Source organism: Ranitomeya imitator, chromosome 3, assembly GCF_032444005.1.
Source record: "Ranitomeya imitator isolate aRanImi1 chromosome 3, aRanImi1.pri, whole genome shotgun sequence".
Taxonomy (NCBI): Eukaryota; Metazoa; Chordata; class Amphibia; order Anura; family Dendrobatidae; genus Ranitomeya; species Ranitomeya imitator.
In genome coordinates, this window is record NC_091284.1 from 572918702 (window position 1) to 572931888 (window position 13187).

General features: G+C 46.6%; 2 protein-coding genes across 2 annotated transcripts in view; both read left to right on the top strand.

Moving 5' to 3' along the window:
- TM9SF2 (transmembrane 9 superfamily member 2) overlaps positions 1-688 on the top strand; it is a 94610-nt gene extending 93922 nt beyond the window's left edge. Inside the window, exon 17 of the mRNA XM_069757967.1 lies at positions 57-688. Coding sequence (XP_069614068.1) covers positions 57-124 — 68 coding nt within the window. The 3' untranslated portion in view covers positions 125-688. The remainder of the gene's footprint in view (positions 1-56) is intronic.
- An 8716-nt stretch (positions 689-9404) lies between these two features.
- CLYBL (citramalyl-CoA lyase) overlaps positions 9405-13187 on the top strand; it is a 552948-nt gene continuing 549165 nt past the window's right edge. The window contains exon 1 of the mRNA XM_069757968.1: positions 9405-9636. Coding sequence (XP_069614069.1) covers positions 9593-9636 — 44 coding nt within the window. The 5' untranslated portion in view covers positions 9405-9592. The remainder of the gene's footprint in view (positions 9637-13187) is intronic.

Consider the following 13187-nt stretch of genomic DNA (forward strand, 5'->3'; position numbering starts at 1 on the left):
ACGTATTCAGAATGTTAGGGCTTTATTTTAATAGAGATCTGTTTTTTTTATTTTAGGAACAATCGGCTTCTTTGCCTGTTTCTGGTTTGTAACAAAGATTTACAGCGTTGTGAAAGTGGACTGAAAATGCCCCTCGGTGAAGAATGTGCTGAACAGTGATTTTTAGTAGGAATGAAGACCTCTTTACTTTACAGTATTGTCATCTATTTATGGGAAGGCAGAATCCAGTCCACTAATGCATTTTCTTTCATTGTTTCTTATTTTCCTGACGCTTTCCATTGCAATGTTCTACCTGAAGAAGCGGCAGACACATGTATGCTTATGTAAATATAATTATACTGTATGGAGATTGACCGTGCTAACGTCCGCAGAGGGGAGCTGTGTGTACTACACGGATATCACAACTATTAATAAAAGATGCCTGTAAATACTGCTTTGTTTTTAGACTCTAGGTGGGATGACTTTTATTCTTGAATGCAAACGAGAAGATAAAATGTGAGATTTGTTTTCTATAATGTATACCTTTTAATTCTGGTTGAATCTTATTTTTTATACTGGGTGAAATGTCCTGACATCGGTTTCTTTTAATGTTTATATTCCCTTTAGTGATTGAAGACTATAAAAACTATGTGCCTCCAAGTCTCTGGATTTTTAAATTTATAATCTTAATAAACAGATTAAAAATGGAGCAGTTTGCCCTTGTGGTATCTTGGCAGTAAAGCTCTCCGGATAGGGATGGATATAGGTGAACTGGCCATGTGCTGGCAACTACTTGTACAACTGAGAAGAATTAATAACACACAGGGTATGTGCACGTGTTACGGTTTTGTAGCAGGAACGTCTCAGCGTTTTATATTACCAGCAAAATGAAGGCGATTTCCGAAATCTCATGCAAATGTTGCTTTTTTTTTTTTTTCTTACAGGTTTGAAACCTTTTCAAATCTGCAGCATGTCACATCTTTCAGCGTTTTTTTCCCCCATTCAAATGAAGGGGGGATGAATACACACGCAAAACAAAGTGCATATTTCACGCAGCGGATTTTGGTGCAGAGATTTCTGCTGCAAATAATTATATATATATATATATATATATATATATATATATATATATATATATATATATATATTTTTTATTTTTTTTTTTACGAAAGTTTTTGTATATAAACGTTACAAAACACAAAAGTACCCACCCCAACAAAGTACAACCTAAACAGTAAATTATAGGATCATGCTTCAGTAAAGGATAAGATGGCGAGATTGGCCAACGACATTCAGTTTGTCAGAATGTATAATGAGTCAGTTTGCCAATACAATACAAATAGCCTCAGCATCACATGTACACCTTCAGGGATTTCTGTTTCACAGACTTTAGAAGCTTAAAATAGGCCTGAACTCGATCTTTGCAGTTCTCGTGATACACAACCGAATCTCTCAATCCATGAGGTCCAGAAGGCTGTGGAGTTTGTGTCATGGAAACTGAGGAGTCTGAGTCGGAGGTTTGTCTTACCGACTCCACAGCCCTGGTCCAGAGGTCTTCAGACTTGACAATAGCGTTTCTCTTTAAAGGGAACCTGTCACCCCGTTTTTTCAGATTGAGATAAAAATACTGTTAAATAGGGCCTGCGCTGTGCGTTACAATAGTGTATGTAGTGTAACGCACAGCGCAGGCCCTGTTTAACAGTATTTTTATCTCAATTTGAAAAAAACGGGGTGACCGGTTCCCTTACTGCAATTATTTAATGTTTACACATATACCAAATTTAGTAACGAGGCTATCTTACTGCAGCACACCTTGGATTAAAACTAGCTTATAAAATATCTGTAGTATGGTGGTGGGTTGGCGGATTCCATAATTCTTCTCATTCTATAATACAGCTCTGATATTTTCAGACTGAAGTCAGTTTGTCTTCCCAATTCTCAGCCTTTTTTATCAATTCAGGTTTTCAGCATTGCTCCATTCAGTATGATTGGATAATAAGGTTTCCTAGCTGGACAAATTGTAAAGCAGTTGGTGCCTCAGTTGGGTTGAAATTCTACATGTCTCTTGTGGGTTTATTTTGGATTCTGCCATTCATTACTGTATGAAGTTTCCCCTCATTCATTGGCAGCTATGTGTTTAATACTTCTGACTTTATCATTATCTTTTATGAAGGTTGAAATTTCAGTTAGCTAGTGCTGTAATCTGGTAATACATATTTCCATATGTAGGTTAAAGCAGTCAACTGAAACAAAAACAGCTATGTGCAAGGCTTAAAACTGGGTGAGGAACTGCAAACTCTAATCACATAAACATCATGGCAATACTGTATACAACAACAAGACACAAGGTAGTTATACAGCATCAACAAGGTTTCTCCCAGGCAAATATTTCAAAGCAGACTGTAGTTTCAAGAAGTGTTTTAAGTTTTTTTTTTTTTTTTTTTTTTTTTTTAAAGAAGCGCCAAAAAGAGGGCAATCTTGAGGAAAGTAAAGTGGTCGGCCGAGGAGACTTGGTGCGGCAGTTGAACGACACATTGAACTCCATTCATAACTGCATTTGTGCCTGTTTATAGTGTATTAAACATTTTTTTTTCGTTGCATGCCATAGTCATCTTTCTATTTGTGCCTTCATTTGAAGTTTATTTTTTATTTCCCTTTTTGTTTTTCTAATCCGCCACTGTGGGTGCAGTTGAGAGTTCTTTGGTATTTTCTCTTGATTAATCATTTGCCACTGCTTGAAAAGTACTTGTTGCTTCCTGGCCTGGTTTTAGGTACACCAGATATTGCAATTTTTATCATTTTGTGAAACCGGCAACTTCTTTTGTGCAAAATTTGTATAATTTTTTAAAGTAAAACTTGTTTTGATCATACAAAATTCATGCATTTCATGCACCATTTTGAAGAAATGGGCTCAAAAAAACAGCAATGACTATCGCAACAGAAAAAAGAAAAGTGATTTGTACAAATGATTAATCTGGGGTAATCCTGTTTCTCTTTGAAATTGGAAGATGTCCGACAGTGCCATCAGCTCGGAATTGGTTTGGCCCAGAAACATCTACTTACTGTTTGGAGAAGTCTGGCCTGAAGTTGTCTTCATAGAAGAATTACAGCCAAAGAAACATGCCTTCAACTAAGCATGAAAACCGGAATTGGGGTGCAGAATAATTTTGGGACTGATGAGTCATAATGTGAAATATTTGTCTGCAACAGAAGGCAGTTTGTTTCCTGAAGGGCTGGAGAGCGATATAATGGATGTCTGCAGGCAACGGTAAAACATGGTGTAAGATCCATGACGTTTTTGGGATGCATTTGGTCAGTATTACTTTTTCTCACAAATGTTGAGAAGTACCATCTGATCTAATCTAATGATAGGTGATTGGCTCCAAATTTCATGTCACCAAATAAAATAAATGGATATTATACCTGCGATCATGCTGCAACGCCGGCCTGCTGAATGTGATTTTTTTTTTTTCCCCAAAACATATTCAGTATATAAAATAGGGGGCAGGTCACTGAGGTATCAGTAACCTGTCAAGAGCCATATAGATGAATATGTAGAGCACTCACATGAAGAGCAGAACAATACTGTATCATACAATTATTAGGTTCTGTAGAAGGACGTAGATCTGGGGATTTATTATGATGGAATATAGGCTGAACTGGATGGACAAATGTCTTTTTTCGGCCTTACTATGTTACTATGACTAGAATTGCGCAAATTTGATCGGGTCCCTCCTTATTCGGCAAACTATAGCGCTTGCTGAATAAGCTGCAGAGGGAACATGGAGTGCGCCGGCTGATCAGCTGGCCGGCGCTGCATGTGTCGCGGCTGTGTCACAGTCACAGCACATATATGGAGAGCCTTTGTCAGTCGGCCGTATAAATCGGAGCGAGATAGGAAAGAAGTGCGCGGACTGGCCGACAGCTTTCCTGTTCCGAGTGTGACTGCTGCATAAAAAATACATGCAGCTTACATGCTTGGGTCCGGATTGGCGCCGGCCCGTCCGTGCACGGCGTTCAGATATCACTCAGATTAATACGACTATTTGACTATCCCCTAAATGGGGAGAAGTTGGAATAAAGACATGGCTGAAATCGTCGGATAGATTGCTGTAAGCGAAACACATTTTGGGAATTTTCACATGGGCCAGAAACGCTATACTCGTCTCAGCGGTGCTCTATAGATCTATACAAGCGATATTCACAGATGAGTTTTCTAGAAACCAGTGAAGGACCCGGCCATGAATCCCAGAGGTGTGGATTGTGCTGAGCCTCTACAATCTGCAGGCAAGGCCCCATTACAGACAAGCGGGAACGTCCAACACCCATGTCTGTTTATGCTGTACATTTAACAGGGGGAACATCCCTAGTCATTTTCTTGTGGATTTTTGGGGGAGTTTTGCTTTTTCATTACTTTGGCAAAAGAATCCACACTGTATCCACCCAGCCTTCTGTAGCGACTGCCATGATACATTGTGTCTAATACAGCATTGGGCCGAGCCCTCAACATTGGGATCTGCTCTTAAAGGGAACCTGTCACCTGAATTTGGCGGGACCAGTTTTGGGTCATATGGGCGGAGTTTTCAGGTGTTTGATTCACCCTTTCCTTACCCGCTGGCTGCATGCTGGCCGCAATATTGGATTGAAGTTCGTTCTCTGTCCTCCGTAGTACACGCCTGTGCAAGGTAATCTTGCTTTGCGCAGGCGTGTACTACGGAGGACAGAGAATGAACTTCAATCCAATATTCCGGCCAGCATGCAGCCAGCGGGTAAGGAAAGGGTGAATCAAACACCTGAAAACTCCGCCCATATGACCCAAAACTGGTCCCGCCAAATTCAGGTGACAGGTTCCCTTTAATGTTACAGGGGGTTCTGTAAAAGGGATCATCTCTATATGACTCCTGTCTGCCCCAATATGATCCATGAGCAGGGCGTTAAAGGGATTATTCACAACCAGCCTACCCTGGAGCAATCCATTGCTGACCTGGATTAAAATAAAAACAATGTGCAGCGCACCGTCCCAGTGATGTCAGTAACAAAATAGTGTCACGTGCAGGCTGCAGACAATCAGCTCCATGTCATCACGTTAGGTTTTCTGAAATCTGAGAGGTTGAAAGATGGGCCATAATATGGAACGTTGCGTCGTTTTGACATTGCTGAGTAAGGTGCCGATATTCCGGGGCACTTTTGCTGCACTACAGGTCCTTCTCAAAAAATTAGCATATAGTGTTAAATTTCATTATTTACCATAATGTAATGATTACAATTAAACTTTCATATATTATAGATTCATTATCCACCAACTGAAATTTGTCACGTCTTTTATTGTTTTAATACTGATGATTTTGGCATACAACTCCTGATAACCCAAAAAACCTGTCTCAATAAATTAGCATATCAAGAAAAGGTTCTCTAAACGACCTATTACCCTAATCTTCTGAATCAACTAATTAACTCTAAACACATGCAAAAGATACCTGAGGCTTTTATAAACTCCCTGCCTGGTTCATTACTCAAAACCCCCATCATGGGTAAGACTAGCGACCTGACAGATGTCAAGAAGGCCATCATTGACACCCTCAAGCAAGAGGGTAAGACCCAGAAAGAAATTTCTCAACAAATAGGCTGTTCCCAGAGTGCTGTATCAAGGCACCTCAATGGTAAGTCTGTTGGAAGGAAACAATGTGGCAGAAAACGCTGTACAACGAGAAGAGGAGACCGGACCCTGAGGAAGATTGTGGAGAAGGACCGATTCCAGACCTTGGGGAACCTGAGGAAGCAGTGGACTGAGTCTGGTGTGGAAACATCCAGAGCCACCGTGCACAGGCGTGTGCAGGAAATGGGCTACAGGTGCCGAAATGGGCTACAGAGAAGCAGCACTGGACTGTTGCTAAGTGGTCCCAAGTCCTTTTTTCTGATGAAAGCAAATTTTGCATGTCATTCGGAAAGCAAGGTGCCAGAGTCTGGAGGAAGACTGGGGAGAAGGAAATGCCAAAATGCCTGAAGTCCAGTGTCAAGTACCCACAGTCAGTGATGGTGTGGGGTGCCATGTCAGCTGCTGGTGTTGGTCCACTGTGTTTCATCAAGGGCAGGGTCAATGCAGCTAGCTATCAGGAGATTTTGGAGCACTTCATGCTTCCATCGGCTGAAATGCTTTATGGAGATGAAGATTTCATTTTTCAGCACGACCTGGCACCTGCTCACAGTGCCAAAACCACTGGTAAATGGTTTACTGACCATGGTGTTACTGTGCTCAATTGGCCTGCCAACTCTCCTGACCTGAACCCCATAGAGAATCTGTGGGATATTGTGAAGAGAAAGTTGAGAGATGCAAGACCCAACACTCTGGATGAGCTTAAGGCCGCTATTGAAGCATCCTGGGCCTCCATAACATCTCAGCAGTGTCACAGGCTGATTGCCTCCATGCCACGCCGCATTGAAGCAGTCATTTCTGCCAAAGGATTCCCGACCAAGTATTGAGTGCATAACTGAACATTATTATTTGATGGTTTTTTTGTTTGTTATTAAAAAACACTTTTATTTGATTGGATGGGTGAAATATGCTAATTTATTGAGACAGGTTTTTTGGGTTATCAGGAGTTGTATGCCAAAATCATCAGTATTAAAAAAATAAAAGACGTGACAAATTTCAGTTGGTGGATAATGAATCTATAATATATGAAAGTTTACTTGTAATCATTACATTATGGTAAATAATGAAATTTAACACTATATGCTAATTTTTTGAGAAGGACCTGTATTTCAGGCACATGCTGACTGGTATCTGTCAAAAGATGCAGCCGTGTGCACAGAGCCCTATGTGCAGGTCCTGTGCTGCCACTGCTCAGTGTCTGCTGACGGGCTGCAGCACATGACTGCTGCAGCCAATCACCGGGCTCCACGCTGATGCTGAGGAGTAAGCCGCCCTTTACCACCACATTCACACTTTTTAACACTGTTCTGCTTAAAGAAGCAGATAAATGGAATGAGGCCAGAGTCGCACTACTGTATAGCACAGCCGAGTGCTACAAGATAAAACATCAGATCGCACTCGGCCCAGTGTTACTCTATGGGGCAGATCACAGCAGCATGAGAGAACAATAGCAGCAAGACTCGTCTGTGGGTGCGAGTGACACATCAGACTGCACTCAGGTGTCATCCCTCTACAGTCTGATATATGCGGAGCCAGGCCATGGAGGAGATGGAGAAATTATCTTCCACACCTGTGCTGTGAGAGGATTGGAGCACAGAGCACTAACACTCGGCTCCCGCGCAGCAGGATCATCAGCATCTCGCTTCCCATGCTCTCATCCCATGGCCTCTCATCACGTTATTATTATTTATTTATATAGCACCATTATTTCCATGGTACTGTACATGAGAAATGGTTACATACAGGGTTATAGATATAGTTTACAGTAAGCAGGTTTACAGTGACAGACTGGTACAGAGGGGAGAGGACCCTGTCCTTGCGGACTTACATTCTATGGGATAGTGGGGAAGAGACAGAAGGTCGGGGGTGAGGCGGCGGCTCAGTTGTTGTAGGCTGTAGGTTTTCCTGAAGAGATGGGTTTTCAGGTTCCGTCTGAAGGATCCGAGGGTGGTGGATAGTCGGACGTGTTGAGGTGTGGAATTCCAGAGGATGGGGGATATTCGGGAGAAATCTTGGAGGCGGTTGTGTGAGGAACGAATAAGTGTGGAGGAGAGTAGAAGGTCTTGAGAGGATCGAAGATTACGTGAGGCAAGATATTTGGAGATTAGTCCAGAGATATAGGGAGGGGACAGGTTGTGGATGGCTATGTAGATCTGTGTTAATAGTTTGAACTGGATTCATTGGGAAATTGGGAGCCAGTGGAGGGATTTGCAGAGGGGTGAAGCAGGGGAGTAGCGAGGAGAGAGGTGGATTAGCTGAGCAGCAGAGTTGAGGACAGGCTGGAGTGGTGCAAGAGAGTTAGCGGGGAGGCCACAGAGGATGGTGTTGCAGTAATCGAGGCGGTAGATGATGAGGGCATGCACAAGAGTTTTGGTAGATTGTGGGCTGAGGAAGGAATGGATTCTAGCAATATTTTTGAGTTGGAGGCGACAGGAGGTGGCAAGAGCTTGGACGTGAGGTTTGAAGGACAGGGCAGAGTCGAGAGTTACCCCGAGGCAGCGGATTTCAGGTGTGGGTGAGAGCGTGATGCCATTTACCATAATGTTCTCTCATCCCATGCCCTTGCATCCCAAGCCCTCTCATCCCATGTTCTCTCATCCTGTGCCCTCTCATCCCATGCTCTCGCATCCCAAGCGCTCGCATCCCATGCCCTCTTATCCCGTGCCATCGCATCCCATGTTCTCATCTCTTGCCCTCTTATCCCGTGCCATCGCATCCCAAGCTCTCTTTCCATGCCCTCGCATCCCAAGCTCTCTCATCCCAAGCCCTCGCATCCCAAGCTCTCTCATCCCATGCCCTCTCATCCCGTGATCTTTCATCCCATGCCCTCACGTCCCCTGCTCTCTCTCATTGCATGCACTCGCATCCCACCTCACATTCTATGCCCTCTCATCCCATGCTCTCGCACCCCATGCGCTCTCATCTCATGCCCTCATCCCATGCCCTCGCACTCTGTGCTCTTGCATCCCTCCTCGCATCCTATGCTCACACCCCATGCCCTTGGATCCCACCTCACACCCTATGCCCTCGCACCCCATGCTATCATCTCATGCCCTCTCGCACTCCGTACTCTCTCATCCCGTGCCCTCGGATCCCATGCCCTCACACCCCATGCTCTCGCATCCCGTGCCCTCACACCCCATGCTCTCATCCCGTGCCCTCGGATCCCATGCTTTCATTCCGTGCCCTCACACCCCATGCTTTCGTCCGGTGCCCTCGGATCCCATGCCCTCACACCCCATGCTCTCATCCCATGCTCTCACATCCTGTGCCCTCGCATCCCATGCCATACGCTGGTGTGATTCCGGCCTCATGTCATAAACGGATCCACTGCGTAACTGACGTGAAGGGCAGCAGAGGTCCGAACGATGACTCCGGGGTCTGTTCAGTTTATAGAATCAAAGAAAAACCAACTTGTGCGGTATTTCTTCTTCCATTGTAAAAACGGACACGTACCGGCCACCAGACAGACCAGATAATGACACCGGGACCCTCGGCCTTTGTTTTCCTGAGTTATACAGCAGAACAGTTTCTGATACTTTGTTTCTAAACAGGGCTCAGCCAGAGCCAGAATACGTGTGAATGGCGCCATGAGATGGGGGCGCAGTGTACGGGGGTCTGCTGTCAATGCCCACCTAGCACGCACGGGTTTTCTGGAGGCAAACTTCTAAGAAAACACTGGGCCTAATTACAAAGCAGTGCTGTATCCCATAGCAACCAGGCAATCCGTCTGCGAGCGCGAGTCACGTGACCTACAAGCTCTCTGCGCCGTGCTGTCATGTGACCACCAGGCTGCGGCTGTCAGTCGTACTATTGCCCGGACACAACTCCCGGGATACTTTGCTACAAGTTGTCGTCAGTTTCCTACACGAGATCCAGCTGAAGAGGAGGCGGAGCCTCTGACACCGCGTCCCCTGCGACCCGACTCAGCCAGCACCGGTGACCAGAGAGGAGGCGGAGATGGCGGCGCTGCACGGCCTGGCGCTCAGCTGCGGGCGGACACTGTGAGTGACTCCATGCCGGGGAGGGAGCGGAAGTGACACACTGAGCACAGTCCGTGACTGCACCACTCGTGTCACAGGCGTGGGCGGAAGAGACGTGCAGTGGGTGTTGATTCCCAGCTGTGGGCTGTCTAGCTGCAAGTCTATGTGTTCTGTTGTTCTCTGCTATCAGCCACGTGAGGCGAAATCTCGTGTCATCTAGAGCAGAGGTCCCCAACTCCAGTCCTCAAGGCCCACCAACAGGTCATGTTTTCAGGATTTCCTTTGCATTGCACAGGTGATGCAATTATTACCTGGGCAAGACTAAGGAAATCCTGAAAACATGACATGTTGGTGGGCCTTGAGGACTGGAGTTGGGGACCCCTGATCTAGAGAATGGTGTGCCCACCCAGAATATAGGGCCCTCTAGACTATTACCACCAGAGTGCCCCCATAACCAGTGACTGCAGTGTGCCCACCCAGAATATAGGGCCCTCTAGACTATTACCACCAGAGTGCCCCCATAACCAGTGACTGCAGTGTGCCCAGCCCAAAATATAGGGTCCTCTAGACTATTACAACCAGAGTGCCCCCATAACCAGTGACTGCAGTGTGCCCACCCAGAATATAGGGCCCTCTAGACTATTACCACCAGAGTGCCCCCATAACCAGTGACTGCAGTGTGCCCACCCAGAATATAGGGCCCTCTAGACTATTACCACCAGAGTGCCCCCATAACCAGTGACTGCAGTGTGCCCGCCCAGAATATAGGGCCCTCTAGACTATTACCACCAGAGTGCCCCCATAACCAGTGACTGCAGTGTGCCCAGCCCAAAATATAGGGTCCTCTAGACTATTACAACCAGAGTGCCCCCATAACCAGTGACTGCAGTGTGCCCACCCAGAATATAGGGCCCTCTAGACTATTACCACCAGAGTGCCCCCATAACCAGTGACTGCAGTGTGCCCACCCAGAATATAGGGCCCTCTAGACTATTACCACCAGAGTGCCCCCATAACCAGTGACTGCAGTGTGCCCGCCCAGAATATAGGGCCCTCTAGACTATTACCACCAGAGTGCCCCCATAACCAGTGACTGCAGTGTGCCCAGCCCAAAATATAGGGTCCTCTAGACTATTACAACCAGAGTGCCCCTATAACCAGTGACTGCAGTGTACCCAGCCCAAAATATAGGGTCCTCTAGACTATTACAACCAGAGTGCCCCCATAACCAGTGACTGCAGTGTACCCACCCAGAATATAGGGCCCTCTAGACTATTACCACCAGAGTGCCCCCATAACCAGTGACTGCAGTGTGCCCACCCAGAATATAGGGGCCTCTAGACTATTACAACCAGAGTGCCCCCATAACCAGTGACTGCAGTGTGCCCACCCAGAATATAGGGTCCTCTACACTATTACCACCAGAGTGCCCCCATAACCAGTGACGGCAGTGTGCCCACCCAAAATATAGGGCCCTCTACACTATTACCACCAGAGTGCCCCCATAACCAGTGACTGCAGTGTACCCACCCAGAATATAGGGGCCTCTAGACTATTACAACCAGAGTGCCCCCATAACCAGTGACTGCAGTGTGCCCACCCAGAATATAGGGCCCTCTACACTATTACCACCAGAGTGCCCCCATAACCAGTGACTGCAGTGTACCCACCCAGAATATAGGGGCCTCTAGACTATTACCACCAGAGTGCCCCCATAACCAGTGACTGCAGTGTACCCACCCAGAATATAGGGGCCTCTAGACTATTACAACCAGAGTGCCCCCATAACCAGTGACTGCAGTGTGCCCACCCAGAATATAGGGCCCTCTACACTATTACCACCAGAGTGCCCCCATAACCAGTGACTGCAGTGTACCCACCCAGAATATAGGGTCCTCTACACTATTACCACCAGAGTGCCCCCATAACCAGTGACGGCAGTGTACCCACCCAGAATATAGGGGCCTCTAGACTATTACAACCAGAGTGCCCCCATAACCAGTGACTGCAGTGTACCCACCCAGAATATAGGGTCCTCTACACTATTACCACCAGAGTGCCCCCATAACCAGTGACGGCAGTGTACCCACCCAAAATATAGGGTCCTCTAGACTATTACAACCAGAGTGCCCCCATAACCAGTGACTGCAGTGTGCCCAGCCCAAAATATAGGGTCCTCTAGACTATTACAACCAGAGTGCCCCCATAACCAGTGACTGCAGTGTGCCCACCCAGAATATAGGGTCCTCTACACTATTACCACCAGAGTGCCCCCATAACCAGTGACGGCAGTGTGCCCACCCAGAATATAGGGCCCTCTAGACTATTACAACCAGAGTGCCCCCATAACCAGTGACTGCAGTGTGCCCGCCCAGAATATAGGGGCCTCTACACTATTACCACCAGAGTGCCCCCATAACCAGTGATGGCAGTGTGCCCACCCAGAATATAGGGCCCTCTAGACTATTACAACCAGAGTGCCCCCATAACCAGTGACTGCAGTGTACCCACCCAGAATATAGGGGCCTCTACACTATTACCACCAGAGTGCCCCCATAACCAGTGACGGCAGTGTGCCCACCCAGAATATAGGGTCCTCTACACTATTACCACCAGAGTGCCCCCATAACCAGTGATGGCAGTGTGCCCACCCAGAATATAGGGCCCTCTAGACTATTACAACCAGAGTGCCCCCATAACCAGTGACTGCAGTGTGCCCACCCAGAATATAGGGTCCTCTACACTATTACCACCAGAGTGCCCCCATAACCAGTGATGGCAGTGTGCCCACCCAGAATATAGGGCCCTCTAGACTATTACAACCAGAGTGCCCCCATAACCAGTGACTGCAGTGTACCCACCCAGAATATAGGGGCCTCTACACTATTACCACCAGAGTGCCCCCATAACCAGTGACGGCAGTGTGCCCACCCAGAATATAGGGTCCTCTACACTATTACCACCAGAGTGCCCCCATAACCAGTGACTGCAGTGTACCCACCCAGAATATAGGGGCCTCTACACTATTACCACCAGAGTGCCCCCATAACCAGTGACGGCAGTGTGCCCACCCAGAATATAGGGGCCTCTACACTATTACAACCAGAGTGCCCCCATAACCAGTGACTGCAGTGTACCCACCCAGAATATTATTATTATTATTTATTTATATAGCACCATTGATTCCATGGTGCTGTACATGAGAAGGGGTTACATACAAGTTACAAATATCACATACAGTAAACAAACTAACAATGACGGACTGATACAGAGGGGCGAGGACCCTGCCCTTGCGGACTTACATTCTACAGGTATAGGGGCCTCTACACTATTACAACCAGAGTGCCCCCATAACCAGTGACTGCAGTGTGCCCAGCCCAAAATATAGGGTCCTCTAGACTATTACAACCAGAGTGCCCCCATAACCAGTGACTGCAGTGTGCCCAGCCCAAAATATAGGGTCCTCTAGACTATTACAACCAGAGTGCCCCCATAACCAGTGACTGCAGTGTACCCAGCCCAAAATATAGGGTCCTCTAGACTATTACAACCAGAGTGCCCCCATAACCAGT